At 40.8% G+C, this 19,029-nt stretch overlaps 1 protein-coding gene across 4 annotated transcripts in view; it reads right to left on the bottom strand.

Annotated features, from left to right (window-relative positions):
• Positions 1 to 19,029, bottom strand: part of slc25a26 (solute carrier family 25 member 26) — a 99,510-nt gene that overhangs the window by 27,526 nt on the left and 52,955 nt on the right. For 3 of the 4 annotated variants that reach the window (XR_009064303.1, XM_057844802.1, XM_057844803.1), the window contains exons 7-9: positions 14,528 to 14,597; positions 13,111 to 13,175; positions 8,128 to 8,201 (exon numbers count right to left, since the gene is read on the bottom strand). Coding sequence is in view for 2 of the 4 variants with exons in the window: in XM_057844802.1 (XP_057700785.1) it covers positions 8,128 to 8,201; positions 13,111 to 13,175; positions 14,528 to 14,597 (209 nt within the window). In the remaining 2 variants the exon portion in view is untranslated. Of the gene's footprint in view, positions 1 to 8,127; positions 8,202 to 13,110; positions 13,176 to 14,527; positions 14,598 to 17,847; positions 17,930 to 19,029 lie in introns of all 4 variants that reach the window. The other variant, XR_009064304.1, reaches the window with a different exon arrangement.

Raw genomic sequence — 19,029 nt, 5'->3', positions numbered from 1 at the left:
CAAAAATTCAGCTGTGTCCGATCACAGCTGTGTCCTGACACCCAGTGATACATAGAGCTGGGGATCTATGGGCACCTAACGATTCGATTACGATCAGATTCAGAGGCTCCGACTCGATTATAAAACGATTATTGATGCACCCCCCTCCTTTTTTTTTTTAATAATTTTTTTTTTTTTTTTTTTTTTTTAATGTTTTCTAAATTAGTTCCAAAATTGTTCAAAAATACTCTCAGGCTAAACCAAACTACTATTTCAGTATTAAGTTAACATAACAGTAAACAAATATACAAAAATAACAGTAAATAAAAAACTCCAGTCCCCATTCTGTATCAGCAGCTTTAAACTACATTCAATTAATTTAATGTTGTGAATCAACCGTTAAAGTTGTTAAAATTGCTCCCGTAATTCCATAATTTCCCTTTTGTCTACTTTCGACATGTGAAAGTTTTAAAACTATTTTAAAAATAGATTCAAGTCAATATTTTACCGATTTAGGAGTATTTTAGATAAAAAGTTAATTAGGTTCGCTTGGAAGGTTCGCTACAACAGCCTTGGAGGGAAGTGTACTGCTTTAAGATGGCGGCCGTTTACTAACACCCGCATCTAGCTTTCTGTAGATGTGCTGCTAACGCTACCAAATCTACATTGCATCTAGTCCTATATAAATGATATCTACCGTAACATTATGTGGATGTACTTTGTAGCAGCTGTCGGCAGAAGTCAGGTATGTTGTTGTGTTTTATTATCTCGTGGCATGAGTTGAGCTAGAGCTGTGAGCTGAGCATTGGCATTACCCGAGGGGCCGGGTAATGAGAAGCATGATGTTTAGCTACTCTCGCTCCGTTCCTCATTGCGTCCCGATGACCGCGCGGCGCGCTGAGTGTGTTTTACTTCCGCTTTACTTGGCATATTTCAATAATCGGAATTTGGATGTTTGTGAATCGTTCTCGAATCTTCCACGGCCGAATCGCGAATAATCTACGAATCGGAAATTTTGCACACCTCTACATGCTACATGGAGTTTTTAGATCGAAACAAGGTAAGTACGCGATAATATCTCGTTAAAGTCATGGCATCTTTAATTCTGTTCTCGCGTGCTCTCACCTCCACATAGGCTTTTGCTGTTTCACATTTTTTATTTTTTTTTTTAAATGCCCTCCTGCTCAAATGCCCCCCCCCCCCCCCAGAAAATTGAGATTTGAAGCTTTCCAATGATGTATCACACATGCATATCGGACAATTTTGAAATTTGGCCAAATTGGGGGTCTCGGAGCGGAACTTCAAGTCATCTGAGTGTTTTCCCCCACATATATAAATATATATATATATATAGTTTTACTTTTATCTATAAGAAATCAGCCAATTTTTGAGATAGTAATAAAATAACTTTGAACTGACCGATTTTATTTTGAAAAATATCAACTAAACTACTAAAATAATGCAACAAGGCTCTTCAGTCCACGTGTGTGTCGTGAGGTGGGGGAGTGCGTGCATTTCTGTGTGTTTTGTTGCGCTCGAAGGATGCTCAAAGCCCATCCCAATTTCTCACAGCTGTTTTAGGAATTAGGCTTCAACCCCCTCCCATCAACCCCGGGGTTGCTCCCCCTTCTTTTCTGTCTCTCTGTGCCATACCTATGGTCAGAAACCGATTAAAATGTGTCCTTCCAGCTACCCCTCCACCCCCCACCCACACACACACACACACACACACACACACCAACCCACCCACAGCTGTGTTGGACTTTTGGGGGATTTCTCAATCTTTGCCTTCTCCGTCTCTTGCAATGTCATCTTACATCTCAATACATCCTCCATATGCCTTATTACGCACTCTTTTAAAGAGCTCTTCTATATCTTTTTCTATTTATTATTTATCCACTACCACAAATAAGGCATTTCTGATTAACTCGCACACCCAACCTAACCTAACAATCCAGATCAGAGATCTCTTGGTGCTCTGGTAAAGTCCTTCTGGATTTGTCTTGATAAAATCTGATCTCTACAAAGTACAAAAATCTACAATTGTTGTATTGTTCCTTAGGTTAGCCAAAAGTAAGAAAAAAGTTATATTGGACTGGACATCCATTCATATGGATAAATGAGTTGTAACAATATTAAAACAATGACTAATCTCGACAACTGAAAAACATTCGGATTCCAATATTTTGTCAAAACTACAGTTCAAATATAGGTAGATTTACCAGTGCACATGCTTGAGGCGAAAACTCGTGAGCGATTGAAAAAAAACAAAGTGCATTGACTTCTAAGTAAAACTTTCACAGACAGAATTACTTAATCCTTACTGTAAACCGCAAGTCTATTAAAGACGATTACAGGCCACAAGCCAAGGTAAGCAAAGAACACTAAAAAGGCAGATAAGCAAGCAAACAGCAGCATATTTCGATCCACTGTTTCAGCTAATTTTAAACTCAACAATCTTGTTTTGTCTCCTCTAGTATTACATTTCCTGTCTGGGATGGGGTCCACCTGTGGACTACAGACGCCAGAGCTTAAATATTTTCCTCAGCTCCCCTGCGGACCAAGACTTACTGTGACATCATAGTCTAACCCACTGCTGCGCTCTGGCATTCCCCAACTTAAAGCCAAACCAACCCTGCTGAAGGAAAGGCCTAAATATAACTTTGTTTTACCCAAACAGACAAGACCAGACGAACTGATGTAACAAAGAATATATATATTTCTTGCTTAACTTGTATTTATGATATATTCTTGGCAACCAGAGTAGCAAAGTTTCAGATCATTGTGAATATAATGGGAAGGTCTTGAGACAATTTAGGGGATGGGATGGGCAAACGTGAAAGGCCTTTATTGCAGTGGATGTCTAGCTAGATGTTGAAACTGTCAAAACAATTGCTCCCATATTGGAGATGAGAAACCTACTCGGGCTTTGCAAAACAGGCAGAGTGCAACTACAGTACACTTAACTAAAGATTTACTAGTCCTTCTCAAAAAATTAGATATTGTGATAAAGTTCATTATTTTCTGTAATTTAGTGATAAACATTAGACTTTCATATATTTTAGATTCATTACACACAACTGAAGTAGTTCAAGCCTTTTATTGTTTTAATATTGATGATTTTGGCAAAAAAAGTCAAGAAAAAACAAAAATTCCTATCTCAAAAAATTAGTATATCATGAAAAGGTACTCTAATGAAGCTACTAACCTAATCATCTGAATCAACAAATTAACTCAAAACCCCTGCGAAAGAAATAAAAACACCAAGCCTGGTTCATTACTCAAAACAGCAATCATGGGAACAGCAATCATGGGCAAGACTGCGGACCTGACTGCTGTCCAGAAGGCCATCATTGACAACCTCAAGCAAGAGGCTAAGACACAGAAAGAAATTTCTGAGCGAATAGGCTTTTCCCAGAGTGCTGTATCAAGGCACCTCAGTGGGAAGTCTGTGGGAAGGAAAAATTGTGGCAGGAAACGCTGCACAACCAGAAGAGGTGACCGCACTCTGAGGAAGATTGTGGAGAAGGGCCGATTCCAGACCTTGGGGGACCTGCAGAAACAGTGGACCGAGTCTGGAGTAGAAACATCCAGAGCCACCATGCACAGGCGTGTGTGAAACAGCGGCAGAACCGCCTGACCTGGGCTACAGAGAAGCAGCACTGGCCTGTTGCTCAGTGGTCCAAAGTACTTTTTCCAGATGAAAGCAAATGTTGCATGTCATTCGGAAATCAAGGTACCAGAGTTTGGAGGAAGACTGGGGAGAAGGAAATGCCAAAATGCCTGAAGTCCAGTGTCAAGTACCCACAGTCAGTGATGGGGTGCCATGTCAGCTGCTGGTGTTGGTCTTCTATCAAGGGCAGGGTCAATGCAGCTAGCTATCAGGAGATTTTGGAGCACTTCATGCTTCCATCTGCTGAAGAGCTTTATAAAGATGAAGATTTCATTTTTCAGCACCTGCTCACAGTGCCAAAACCACTGGTAAATGGATCTACTGACCATGGCATTACTGTGCTCAATTGGCCTGCCAACTCTTCTGACCTGAACCCCATAGAGAATCTGTGGGATATTGTGAAGAGGAAAATGAGAGACACCAGACCCAACACTGTGGATGAGCTTAAGGCCGCTATCGAAGCATCCTGGGCCTCCATAACACCTCAGCAGTGCCACAGGCTGATTGCCTCCATGTCACTCCGCATTGAAGCAGTCATTTCTGCAAAATGATTCCCGACCAAGTATTGAGTGGATAGCTGATATAATTAATTGAAGGTTGACTTTTTTTGTATTAAAAAACACTTTTTTCGTATTGGTCGGATGAAATATGCTCATTTTTTTGAGATAAGGATTTTTGGTTTTTCTTGACTTTTTTGCCAAAATCATCAATATTAAAACAATAAAAGGCTTGAACTACTTCAGTTGTGTGAAATGAATCTAAAATATATGAGTCTAATGTTTATCAGTACATTACAGAAAAAAATTACCTTTATCACAATATGGTATTTTTTTAGGACTAGTAGTGGTGCTCAATAGTAGGAACAAGAGTAACAAATTAGAACTAACTGCTCGGCTCCCTAAAAGTATTTTATTCCCGACGAAACACATTTGAACTAACGTATTGTGATCCATGCGAAGCCACATTTACCTAGTCCACTATTACTTTTAATTACTGTAATCAGACCCGGAACATACCGGACTATAAGTCGCACCTGAGTATAAGTCGCACCCTAATGATACCAGTGCAATCCGTTCTATGACCAAGCTCGTGACGTGAATGTTCTCGTATCATGAATTTATTTTATTCATTATTTCATTAATAAGTAATTCCAGTTAATGAGTGCAACACTTCCCATCCCCAAAATGATACATCTAAACAATATTTGAAAGCATCATATTTCAGGCAAAACAACGTTTTAAAAAATTTTTTTTAAAAAATAATAATAATAATATAGAAAATTGTCCAAGACTGTGAATTTAAAAGGTCATTGGCCATATCCTGTTGGGTTTAAGATGTGGCTTCTGATGTCTCTTTTTTATGTCTCAGTTTCCAACATGCAAGTTCCAATATTTGTAGTACTGAGTCAAATGTACTGCAAATAGTTCTTTCTAAAATTTGGCGGGGCGCTGCAGAGCCAGAGCAGTTCACTTTTTTTTCCTCAGTTGTTTACAGAAAGATCTGGAGAACAATAAAGCTTGTTAGTTTGGTTGCCGTTGTGGTTCCTAAGAGCGTCTGTTGTGGCAGGCTGCTCCCTCCTCGCCTGAGGTCTCTGGGGCACACCGCACACATGGAAGTACTTTGGAGCTTCACTGCACTGCAATTGGGCCTATTAATATAATTACTGCTTTAAAGCCTCAGCAATTTGTATCAGCCATGCCCGAGCGCAAACACACGGCCTTTGGCCCTGCGGTACAACGGCACCCCCTTCAGCCTATGACACAGCCTCCTTAGATTCCACTCTGCCGTCTCATTCATTTGACGTCTTTATGGGAATTTGCCGTTCTTACCCGGCAGCAAGTGCATTAAAACAAAAAAGAGAAGGGGGCGGAACATCCACATTACAGCTTGGTTACGACCGCTGTTATAAGAATGAGTCTTCTCCATAGGGGCCCGCCAACTCTTGGCCCACAGACACTCCAATGATTTCAAACATAAATGCCCAACTAGTGCTGATGTATGTGATGAAACAATCCGAGCTACTGTCAAACACAAAGCTATTGAGGATCTTTAATTTATTAGTTTCCGTTAGATTCCCACATGGATGCCTGCATAAATAAACAATGCCACAGTTGTGTGCTTTTGACACAGCAAGTAAAGCATTTGACCTTTCACCGTATTTTCTCAAGTACTTGCTGAAGAATTTTATTTGAGGAGCTAGTTAGAATCTGTGTGGGTTTTTACAAATGTTGTGTAATGGTCACAATCTATAGTTGATTCATCCAGTGAACCCTCGCAACTCCACGCTTCAAACTTCGCGCCCTCAGTCCATTGCAGATTTTTTTTTTAAAATTACAGTACAAAAATAGATAAATAAATACAGATGAGCTGTAGTTTCCTTCTCCCTCCCTCTCCCTGCTCTTTGTTGGTCAGGCAGTATACTGGAGTGGCTTATTAAAGTTAACGATGATTGACAGACGTTAAATATTTGATCTGGCCAGAGAAGGAAACTTCAAAGCGCCACATGCGTCAGTCATTGTTTAACTTGTTAAACAGTTGCTGTGGCAACTCATTGTGTGTAGGTAAGCGGCTTGAGCGGATTTGAGTGGACTCACTCAATGTAGCATTTACTAAAGCCAAGTGTTTTTCTGCTTTATTCTTGTTTAAAAATAATTTGGTGGGACAGTCACCTGTTTAAAACCTATCCTAATTAGGGGAAGAGGGGAGCCTGACATGAAGAACGGCAAAGGGAACTTGATACTGTTTACGCGACTGCAAAAAACAACACAAAACTGGAGACAAAATGCCAGACTCTAAGGGGTCGTAAAGTCGAAATCAGGCAAGTAGGGTACGCCGCAACCCAGAGACTATCTATAGTTCCTTTTTAAAAACTGGGTGTTGAGTATCTTGCTCAGACAAACTTTGCCATAGTCATTGGTACTCAGCATTGTTGTTTTCGTCAATAACAATAAAAATATTTCGTCAACGAACAATTTTTCTAATGACGACAAAGTCACGATGACGCGCTGAAAACATGTCTTGGGAGACTAAAACATAACGAGATTGATTCAAGTTGTCGTCTGATGATAAAAAATTGCCATAGTTTCCATCATAATTTCACAATGTGTGATATGTTCTTATTGTATGTGTAGTTAGAACACATTTAGCAGTGTTTGGTCGTGACGTGCTGCGCCCCCCTCGCCTGACACACAGGCTTGTGTGGCCATTCCAGGCTCCTTTTGTGAAACGTGTCATATGCTGCTTGGTAAGTTTTGTTTTCTTATCTTGGCTAAGCCATGTTGCTTTAGCCTTAAGGGGTCTGTGCTGAGTGATCATCACACACTAAACTAGCTTGCAGCGTTAGCATAGCTGTCGCGTTACCATTAGCACTTAGCGCATTGACTCGGAGTCTTCTTAAACTGTTGGAAAACATTTTTCATACAGTTTGTGGCATCCAGGTGAGTTTTAATAATTGCAAATAATGTGCTGTTTTCCTGCTCAGTGTGTATTATCATCATGAAAATGGTGATGTCCTCGTGGACTCTACAGTTATGTGCTCGTCTGGCATGTTCATTCGAAATTGTTGGAAACCTTTTATTTATTTATTTATTCATTTATTTATTCATAGACTAAAACCTATGAGGTTTGTAGATGAAAACATTTTGAGAATTGTCGACTAAATCTAAACAAAACTTGTCGGAGTTTTCGTTGACTAAAATGAAGATGAACACATTTTGAAATGACTAAAATATGACATCAATAAGACTAATAAGTGTTTTCGTCCAAAAGACTAAGACGAAAATTTAAATGGCTGCCAAAAACAACATTGGTACTCAGAGCCATAACTACTAGACTACTCAACCAAATTACTCATACAAACATTCATAATACAATAATTCACTAGAGTTTCTCCATCTCTACGGCCGTCTGGCTGGCTTTATTCGGAGCCTAGGAATCGCTCGGTCATTAAACTTGGTGTGAGGGAGCATCTTGGGCAGAGGAAGAAGAGGTTTAAGATAAGTTGAAATCGAATGACATAATTTTAGATTTTAGTTTGTATTGTAAATGTTTATAGTTTTAGCTAGAAATGATATGTTTTCTTTGTTAAAAGACACTCTTTTCTATTTTCTCTCCATAACTAAAATGACCTTGCTTGGAATTGCGCTGGAATCTCTCAGTGGCGTCATGGTAATAGCCTTTTGTTCAACTGGCAACACTAAGACATCATAAAGCAAATAAACCTTTCCAGTTGGCCTTTGTAATACCTTCATGAATAAGACGAGGCCAAGTAAGAAAAAAGCTATTTTACGTCTCAATTTTCAGCTGTGGTTGTGCATTCACTCCCTTTTACAGCAAGGTCTCCATTTGCTTTAAGCTTTCTAACATGAGTGATGAGGCCAAGGGAGATCAATTCATGTCAGAGAGGACATTTCTAGGGGCTTGGATAAAGATGCTATTGCTATTAAAACAGCCACAGACAGACTTTGCACACTCACCCAGTAAGCCCTTGACTCTTCCACACGTCACAAAGCACCAGTGGGATGTTGCCGCTTGCGGTGGTTGACCCAGCCTAGCAAAGACGAGAGAATGAGGTATGAAGATGGATAAAAAGGTCTGCTTCACTTCCTGCTCTTCAGAGGGAGACAGTGTTTAGTCTTTCTCATCTGGTCTTTCTTCATCAAACCTTCCCTCTTTTTTCCTCATGAACAGCTGTGTCAGCCAGGTGACAACTCCAACACACAGCTAGACATTCAGAAACAGTCAGCCATTTTCCCGGGCAAACACATACACACAGACACCTACAGTCTAGTGCTTCTTATTTACACAATAAAGCTTAGCCGGCCAAAGCGTTTTGGATCCATCACTGTAGGGTGGCAGAGACCCGCAGGACCGGGCCAGTTGGGGTGAAGTCAGCACACATGGCAGAGAGACAGAAAGTGTGTGGCTCATTGAGCATGAAAGAAACAGTGGGAAGCGTCTGCTGTGAATCCTGACGACCAGATCTGCTGGAACGAAAGATAGATTCCCACATTTCATCCATGTGAGAGGATATGAAAACGAGAAGGAAAAAAATGGCAGCATGTGGCTTATTGATGACAATGACAACACTATTGTTTTTTCTTAGACCTGTTTCTGTAATTAGAGTGTTTGCAGAAGAGGATGTCAAAATTGATCAAAACATCCCATACACGCTAAATAAGGTTAGACTGCGTGTGTTCCAATGGCAAACATTTTCTTAACATTGCAGCAACTGATGCATACAGTACTTCGACTTGAATAACTTGACTGCGTATGACTGTTGTTGAAACAGCAGCACATGTCACTATGGATGTTAGTGTTACAACCAAGGCTAGTGGGGCAATTCCAGTGGGATACCAAACATTCAGCCGTGTTTCACAACATGTCTTTTGACACGCTGCAGAAAAAACTTGCTCACCACCTCTTCTCTACTTTCCCGCTTTAGTCTTGAACCATCTATCTTTTTGCATTGTAGAAGAGTTTACTATACAGTGGTACCTTTACATACAAATTTAATTCGTTCAAGACCTGGTTTGTATGTCGAAATAGTCGTACAGTGGGGCAAATAAGTATTTAGTCAACCACTAATTGTGCAAGTTCTCCCACTTGAAAATATTAGAGAGGCCAGTAATTGTCAACATGGGTAAACCTCAACCATGAGAGACAGAATGTGGGGGAAAAAAAAAAAAAATCCCATCGTTTGATTTTTAAAGTATTTGCAAATCATGATGGAAAATGAGTATTTGGTCAATACCAAAAGTTAATCTCAATACTTTGTTACCTTACTTGTTACTTGTTACTTTGTTACCCTTTGTTGGCAATAACGGAGGCCAAACGTTTTCTGTAACTCTTTACAAGGTTTTCACACACTGTTGCTGGTATTTTGACCCATTCTTGTGTTTCTACCAAAAGGTTCTATTTTGGTTTCATCTGACCATAACACATTCTCACAGTCCTCTTCTGGATCATCCAAATGCTCACTAGCGAACCACAGACGGGCCTGGACATGTACTGGCTTCAGCAGGGGGACTCGTCTGGCAGTGCAGGATTTGAGTCCCTGGTGGCGCATTGTGTAACTGATGGTAGCCTTTGTTACTGTGGTCCCACCTCTCTGTAGGTCATTCACTAGGTGCCCCCGTGTGGTTCTGGGATTTTTGCTCACCGTTCTTGTTATCATTTTGACGCCACGGGGTGAGATCTTGCATGGAGCCCCAGATCGAGGGAGATTATCAGTGGTCTTGTATGTCTTCCATTTTCTAATAATTGCTCCCACAGTTGACTTCTTTACACCAAGCGTTTTACCTATTGCAGATTCAGTCTTCCCAGCCTGGTGCAGGTCTACAATTTTGTCTCTGGTGTCCTTCGACAGCTCTTTAGTCTTGGCCATAGTGGAGTTTGGAGTGTGAATGACTGAGCTTGTGGACAGGTGTCTTTTATACCGATAATGAGTTAAAACAGGTGCCATTAATACAGGTAACCAGTGGAGCCTCGTTAGACCTCGTTAGACGAAGTTAGACCTCTTTGACAGCTAGAAATCTTGCTTGTTTGTAGGTGACCAAATACTTATTTTCCACTCTAATTTGGAAATAAACCCTTTAAAAATCAAACGATATGATTTTCTGTTTTTTTCCACACATTCTGTCTCTCATGGTTGAGGTTTACCCATGTTGACAATTACAGGCCTCTCAAATCTTTTCAAGTAGGAGAACTTGCACAATTGGTGGGAGACTAAATACTTATTTGACCCACTGTATGTCGAGCAGGATTTTACCAAAAGAATACATAATATTTCGATTAATTCGTTCCACAGCCCAAACACCTACGCCAAATGCTGAATAAATACTGCAGGTACAATTACAAATAGCAATTACACACACCAAAACAAATAAATACAAATCGGAATTATAATAATAATAATTATATAACGAATTAGGTTCTAATGTGGCAGGTCTGTTTTGCAAGCTGCTCCCGAACGCACCGTGTGACTGACGACAGAGTGAGAGAGGTGCGGCAGAGTTTTTACGTTGTCTTTCCATGTTGTTGTTGTTGGCGTCAGCCACAGCTAACCGTAGCCGTGTTGTGTTGCACAAATTCTGAAATTAATGGTTAAAAACCTGACGAAGCTGGCGACTTCATTGCCAATGTTACAATATTAACATAATCTGAGTAAGCCTGTCGCAATATGCAATAATTCCATTCTTCGCACGATAAATAAAAATGAAGGCGGTAATTTTTCCGCTGCGATTTATCGCCTCGCGTGCACGTGCGTGCGCGCGTGCGGCAGACGTGCTGTTAAAAGTTCAGATTCCTTGTGATAAACTGCGCAAAATGCATCTTCGTTCCAGGTCTGGCAAAAAATAGCGCCGGAGCCAATCGTTCCCATTATATCCTATTTTTCAACGTATACCGGCCACGTCATTGCTCCGGATTGACTGCGGACCATCTCCGGCGTGGCGGTGTTGTTGACGTGTGGGCGCTCCCGTCAGTGGTGACATTTCACGCGGGGAGGCTATTTTTCGGCACAACACCGGATATTTGGGTGGCAAATTAAGAGCGCTGTGCTTCAAACTCGTCCTGTTTATGAAAGTCGATTGTCATATGCCGGTGTTGTACAGTAATGAGCAGACGTGACTTTTGTGGCGTTTGCTATCTTTTTTAATGCGCGCACACACTAGATATCATGAAATAGCAAACTAGATGTGCTACGTCCCATGCCATTGGCTACGTGAGCCCAGAGTGATTATGGGACACGTAGTCTATATACTACATCGATGAATTATAATCCGCCAAGACTGAAAGGAAGTTAAGAAGCCCAAATCAATCCATACCAGTGACTATAGATAATGCTGCAAATGCAAAATTGTTAATTTAGTACGTGACACATATGGATTCGGACCACAAATAGGATGCCTTGCTCATGTAGTAAACCTAGCTGCTAAGAGAGCTGTAGCAATCAAAAGTGTGCCCCGCCTCACTTTACAAACAGTGAAGACTGTTCTCAGCACTTTGATACTAAATTTCTTCAGATCAGTAAGAAGTAAGCACATATATATTATGCACTACAATGCATGTTTATATGATGGCAATTTAATTTTTGCTTGTTTAAAAAAAAAAAAAAATGAATAAAAATAAAGAAAGAATACAGTTGTTATTTTTTCATTCAGAGCATTAAATGTGTTGAATCGGATCGAAAATCATGTCCCCCGTATCGAAAATCGTACCAAACCGTGACTCAACTGTTCGTTGCATCCCTATGGAACACCATTGCAGAAGCTTTGAGGGGAAAAGTTTTCATTTGCCTAAATGCTTAAGTTATTAACTGCAATTGTATTTTTTTTTCTTAAAAAACACATTCTGTGTTTCTGTGCGGTATTAATAATTATATTGTTGTCTTTCACTTAAGAGGCATGGTCTATTGTTTTTAGTTGTGATTTCTTATCGCATTTAAATGGGTGTACTTGATTTATTAATATATACTGTATTCTCACTGTTATTGTAAATTGGTTTTTAAAAAATTGGGGGGGGGGGGGGGGGGGGCGCAATAATATCGCATATCGCAGTAATTTGTGAGATAAATTATCGCACACTAAAATTTGTTACCGCGATAGGCCTACATCTGAGATGCAATTGTCGGCTGTTTTCAACAATGTACATCTAAAATAAAGACATTGATTGGCTAATTGACTCGATAAATCCAACAGAGTTTGTGTATGTCATAGCACGATCAGCTCATCTGCGGAAGATCTAAAAACACGAATGACAAATTCAAACTGATGCTCTGCACACTGCCAGATAGCTGTGTAAGAAAAATCACAGCAGCTGCTTTTAACATATCGTATACAGCATACCGATCCACTTCCAGTAAATCAAAGCCTTTTTGCGTTAATTCCAGCATCTCATTTGCTAAGAACGGGGGTGGATGGCTAGTAATGCCATGTTTGATACGAGAAGCATCTGCAAAGTGTGTGCGTGGGCTGATTTGAGTTCAAACCCACTACCTGAAATACACATAATACACAAGGAGGGCAGCCAGACAGTCAGAGGAAGCCAACGCTCAAAAAGGAGAAGAAAATTCAGTAAGAGGGAGCTGAGAGATAGAAGCTGCTAGTTAATGTGTGTGTGCATATGGGTGTCCAGGGTAAGGATGTTCTGTGAGGAGTTAATGTGTTGAACCTTCTGGTTCAACTCTCAGAGACAAGCAGCCCCGAGATGGAAAATTTTCTGACGCAGTTCTTACTGTTCCTCCCTTCTAACACAAACCATACACTCACAAAAATGTCTTCCCAACACTGTCCACAGTCCAGATTGGATGATAGATGCATGTATTCATGTGTCTTCCTTCAGTGTCCTTTATGTACCTCAGTCAGTTCACAGCCTGCAAGGCTTCACCTGACAGACTTGTTTAAAAAGTGCCTGTGATTAAGGGGGAGAGAGAGCTATGGAGAGAGAGCTTTGCATACCTTCGCCAGCATTATCCTAGTCTTCGCCACATCCAGAGGAGTGGTAACAAGTGCTGCCACCGCACCTACAGCAGTACAAAAATATCAGTCAAGAGGCACATGAAAGGCACATGGTTAAATACAAAATAGGTATGCCTATAGGAGCCATACGTGCTACCACAGTTACAGTAATATATCAAAGAAGCCATAAACAGTGAAGTAATGGTGTGCTTTTGGTGATGATATTATCCATCTGGGAGCTCCTCTATTAGGTTGCAAAAAACAGACAGTTTTAATTTCTCCCACGAGTAACACATGATGAAACAAAATTAAGTGAAGACCTGAGATGTGTGTGTTTGTAGTAGTTGTGATATGGTGTGACAAAGGCTGATTATTAATATTTTTTTTTTACAAATCTTTCTTGGATGGATTACGTCAATACAGGAATACAACTTGTGTTTTGCACTATTTCGGGGGGGGTATTCTGAATTTTGTCTTTAGCTGAGAGGAAAAATAAAACTAAAACCAGGCGTAGTCCTGTTCATCCACAAGTGGTTCAAGGCATTTGGGATGATTAAGCACAAAAGGCGTAAGCACTTCCAAAGTCAAGAGCTTGAGTGAATGAGAGGGTGAAGTTCAATGCAAGAGGAGGTGGTTTTGTTCTTTGAATATTTACCAAGTGAGCTGAAATTTCATTGAGAATGTATATTTTGTGTGCATTTTCATAGTGTGTACCAGGTATATATACCGCCGCTCATTGACCGAATGGGTGGTTTCGAATGAGACCTAATAAATCTACCTAGTAATACATGTCTGGCAACATTACAATAATGAAAAATTTAGACAATTCTGTAATTCTATTAAATTGGACTATTACACCGTCTACAATGTACAGATACTCTTTTTGAATAGCTGAGTTAACATTTACAATGCTTGTAAAGTTGAAGACACTCTTCGTGGTATTTCCTACTCCCTTGTTCATCTTGTTTTTACCTAAACCCTCACAGTAGTTTGTCTTGAACAAACCACTTCAGGCCCCAGTGCTCAGGAGGTCGCACAGCTGCAGGGAACCATTCCCCGGAACAGGCTCCTCTCACCTCCCCTGATACTCATCCAGGCTTAGGCAGGACCATAAAGTCTGATCTGGTATGTTGTTTACTGGCTGACATTTTCCAACCTAACTATGCAAATTTGCTGTTGTGCATTTCACATTTATTGTTTGTCGGTCGGGAATTTCTTTCTTTCTTTCTTTTTCTTTTTCTCCTCGCTTTGTCCCCATGCCAACCTTCTCAGCAGATTTGTTAAGTGATTGAGAGTCAGCTTTAACAGCAAATTCGCCTCTGTAGAAACATACATGGCCTCCCAGCCACCTTTTCACCTATCCAACCAGCCCTCCCCTTCCACCTATTCCCAAAGAAGCACCCATAATCCTCTGCACCTGCAAAGGCTCCACATAGTGCAGCTTGCCAAGAGTGGAGTGTGAGACCTTGCCTCTGTGACCATTGAGCCTAGAAGAGAGGAGAGAGACAATAAAGAGAGTTGATTATAAAGTATGAGAGAGCAAAGAAAGTGGAGAAAAGGGAATATGGCAAAGAGAGAAGTAGTTTGTTGTGACTGCACACATTTTCATAAGTTTTATTTTGCTCTGGCCTACTGGTCATGAATTGGGCTCTATGACTATATTTTGCAATTTTTAACTTTTTCACAAATAAGACCTAAATCAAAAACGCTTAACAATTGGTAATAACTACTGTCAATGGCCTTCATTTAAATCAGTACTTCTCAAATGATGGGGCGCGCCCCCCCAGGGGGGCGCAGAGCGATGCCAGGGGGGGCGCGAGTGACCTCGGGGAACATGCTTTTTTTTTTTCTTTTTTTTTTTTGCCGTACTAGAATAAAGTGTACTTGCACATCCACTCCGTGGGTGGCAGTGGCGCTCTCATTTTCAAAGTGCGTGCAGTATTTTTGAAGTAAGCAAGAGCACACGGAAGAGACTCATGCCGAGCTGGACTCACGCAGCGACCCACTGTCTTCTTCGGTTCTCCCTCGGCCGCCGAGAATGCGCTTTTTTCGGGCCGTTTGCCTTTGACTTTTAATATAGTGGGAAATGAGGAAAGACCACTGTTTACTGAGTCTAAAAATGATTATAGCGGAGAAGCCAAATCAGTTAAGACGCCACTTAAAGACATTAGACCTCAATCTCATTGATAAGCTGCTTGATTGTTTTTCAGCGAAAATGTGCCGAATATTGCCAATTGTCACAATCGTCCCGCTTTGTCAGTGTTATATCAGTAAACCAGTGAGCACTGTGGTGAATCAGCGAAAATAAAAACTTTCCTTCTGTCCAATGACTCCCCCCCCCCCCCCCCCCTATTCAGTTTTGTTTTTGTTTTTTTCGGTCAAATTTTTTGGCATGTTGTCCTGAAGAGTAAATGTTTCTAATCAATTTGAATTTGTTATTATTTACTGATTTTATTACATTTTATTTTTCAGTATCAAATGGTCAAAAATGTACCTTGAGTGTATTTTTACAGTTTGGATGTGACTTTTTTTTTTTTTTTTTTTTTAACTTCAGGCAAATTGATGCGCGTTAAGTCTTTTCTGTTACAAGCAACACAATGTTAAAAAAGTTATACTTTATTATAAGTTGATCTATGTTACTTTTTTTCTTTAATAGAAAAAAAAGGACACAATGTTAGGCTGAGGCGTACTTATAATAGTAATATAGACGAATGATACTATTTACAGTGGCGGCAGAGAGTTGGGGGGGCGCGAAACATTTACGTCTTCCTTGGGGGGGCGTAACAGAAAATAATTGAGAAGCACTGATTTAAATGAAGGCCATTGAAGGAACATTAGTTTCAGTTTTGGTCAATTTTAGCGGCACCTGTGGACAAAAGCAGTAATGTTTTGCCTTAATATGCATGTGACACAAGAAAGCATGATTATTTCATATTACAAGTAGTATTTTATGCTCTTGAATGAAATGGACCGCTTGGATGTGTGTGGAAGCGATCGATACAGTGTTATCACAAAAGTGAGTACACGCCTAGCATTTCTGCAGATATTTAAGTATATCTTTTCATGGGAAAACAATGACAAAATGACACTTTGACACAATGAAAAGTAGTCTGTGTGCAGCTTATATATTGGAGTTAATTTATTTTCCCCTCAAAATATAGCGATTAATATTTAAACCCCTGGAAACAAAAGTAGTAACACCCCTTAGAAACTACGTACATCTCTAAATGTCCAAATTGAATACTGCTTGTCATTTTACCTCCAAAATGTCATGTGACTCGTTACAGGGGTGCTGTCAGCATTGCTGCAGAGATTGATGAGGTGGGGGGTCCGCCTGTTAGTGCTCAGACCATACGCCGCATTCTACATCAAATTGGTGTGCATGGCTGTCACCCCAGGAGGAAGCCTCTTCTGAAGACGGTACACAAGAAAGCCCGCAAACAGTTTGCTAAAGACATGTCACCAAAGCACATGGATTACTGGAACCATGTCCTATGGTCTGCGGAGACAGGCGGGCTTTTATTGTGTACTGTAACTAGTCACATGACATTTTGGAGGGAAAATGACAAGCAGTACTCAATTTTCACATTTAGGGATGTACGTAGTTTCTAAGGAGTGTACTCACTTTTGTTGCACGGGGTTTAGATATATATACAAAATATAGATGGCTATATTTTGAGTTATTTTGAGGGAAAAATAAATTAACTCTATGCACAGAGACTACTTTTCATTGTGTCAAAGTGTCATTTTGTCAGTGTTGTCCCATGAAAGGATATACTTAAATATCTGCAGAAATGCAAGGGGTGTACTCACTTTTGTGATACACTGTATATTTATTCAACTTTTTTAATCCCGTGCCATGAAAATGGCTAGTCTCGGGTTGAGGAAGAAGTCGAATGTGACGTCCATGAATGTGATCATCTACACTATACAGTACATCCATACTATTATATGCAGAAGGACCGCGGATTCAGTTGATTTTGCGGATTAATTTGTTTATTTTTCACATCACGTCAGCCCAATGTGCTATAGGCTTTTATTGCTACACCAGGGAGAGTGGTGTGAGGCTTTTGGGGTTTCAAAAAGATCCTGTTCACCGCGAAGAATGGGCAAAACAAGTCTGACAATCGAGGGACTATTGGACGGACGAGGAAGTGAGTAAGCTTGCTGTTTTTTTATTATGCAAAATACTGAGATCATGGCACACGTTTTCATAAGCAGTTGGCTTGCATTTTGTGGGTGACAATGCTCCCTGTCCACCGAGAAGGCGGGATTGGCCACCTCCCTCAGCCAATGACCGGCGGCTTCTTGCACACTATGGTCGCCAGCTGATTAAGGTGGGATTGCCCTGCTCGGGCAGCCACGCACTCTCATCTGCGGTTCTTGATTGTGTCAAGACTTCCACCCCTCTCGGCCCACCTAGAGAGCGCTATATTTGGCTTGGGCAGCCGCACTGGGGCAGCCACGCTCCAACGTCGGCCGGTTTGTCCACTGAGAATGCGCTATTTTCAACATTCATTCCCCTGCTGCGTCCCCGGCAACGAGCACTCCTGCCGCAGGAGGGGGAAGACAAGCAGAAACTACCTTGCCAGCGGGGGCTGGCCGATCAGTGAGGGGCAATCACCCCCGCCGCCGTGTGTGACATGAGTCGGAGTGGTTTTGTGTGATTTTTTTGTGTTCGATAGGCGAGGAAGAGACTTGGAAGAGCCGCTCAGTTCAGGTTAGCATGTAGCCTACCTCTCACTCTCCTCTTTTGTTTACACTCTTTCCTCCGTCTTCGAGTACCCGCAGGGAAATGACAAGAGCCGGTGGCGGAACTCTGGTGGCATAAAATACTGTTCGGCAGGTTTAAGAAGTCAGCAGTTTTGACCATTATGCAGCAATTTAGCCCTGTCATACTGATAAATGCATTTGTAATATTCCATTTTCCATTTAGCACAAGACTTATTTGTCATAACCATACAATTTACTTAACTATCGGGGGAAAAATACTCGATACAAAGAATATCCTGTAAAAATATTGCAGTCGATAGATAAAAACAATGATGACATTTTGCAGGTCAGCGCTGACGAGTTCAGTTAAGAGGGGCGGGGTGTTACGCCACCGAGTGAAAGCCGGGCCAATGTTTATTCTGTATATCCTGGTAGCCTCCTTATTTTTTCCTCCTCAGACAAAACTTTTTGTCTCTTTTGTTGCTCTGTCATCTTTGCAGAATTTTGCACAAAAGCGTTCGCATCGACTTCAGTCTTTATAAGGAATGGGGAAAAGAGGAAGTAACGTATGCTGTAAAGCGGTCAGCACATTTGTAGGTTTTTTGTTATGTTTTTTGGTGTTACAGGGTTCCTGCCACCCACCTCAAAGTTACTTAGTGCCAGTACAGACCCCATAGATATAAACAGGGTTCGACTAGTTGTCAGTCGACATATTATCACAAATGTTATAAAAATATTTTATAAAGGTTGAAAAGTTACCTAATGTTGCTTTAATTATGCCGGTGAACCTAAAGTGGTGGCTGGTAAATTGGCAGTATTTCATGTCTAACTCAGTAACTTAAAAAAATATGAATGTAATTCATTTAAGAAGTTTTTATAATTACCGTTGAACATGTAGGCTAAACCCTCACATTTAATAATTGCTGCTTCAGAAACCACAGGAAGAACAGGGCACTTTTCCTCAGAGTACAGACTATGAGGTCAACCTTTGTGCAAAATTCATGTGGACAGCTGGGCTACCTCGGGCACTGTGAGGTATGATTATGTGTCAGCAAGACCAACGGCGCTAGACCATAGAGAAATTACTGCTATTTTCTTTAGATAGCCAACCTCCACCTCTTCCTTCTGGAAGGTTAATCTGTTGCACGTTATCGCCTCCTATTTCACACAGATGTGTCCATCACAAAGACGATGTGTTTCCAAAGA

This window comes from Corythoichthys intestinalis, chromosome 9 (assembly GCF_030265065.1).
Source record: "Corythoichthys intestinalis isolate RoL2023-P3 chromosome 9, ASM3026506v1, whole genome shotgun sequence".
Taxonomy (NCBI): domain Eukaryota; kingdom Metazoa; phylum Chordata; class Actinopteri; order Syngnathiformes; family Syngnathidae; genus Corythoichthys; species Corythoichthys intestinalis.
The sequence above is the reverse complement of the archived record's forward strand: the minus strand, read 5'-3'. Positions and strand labels throughout refer to the sequence as shown.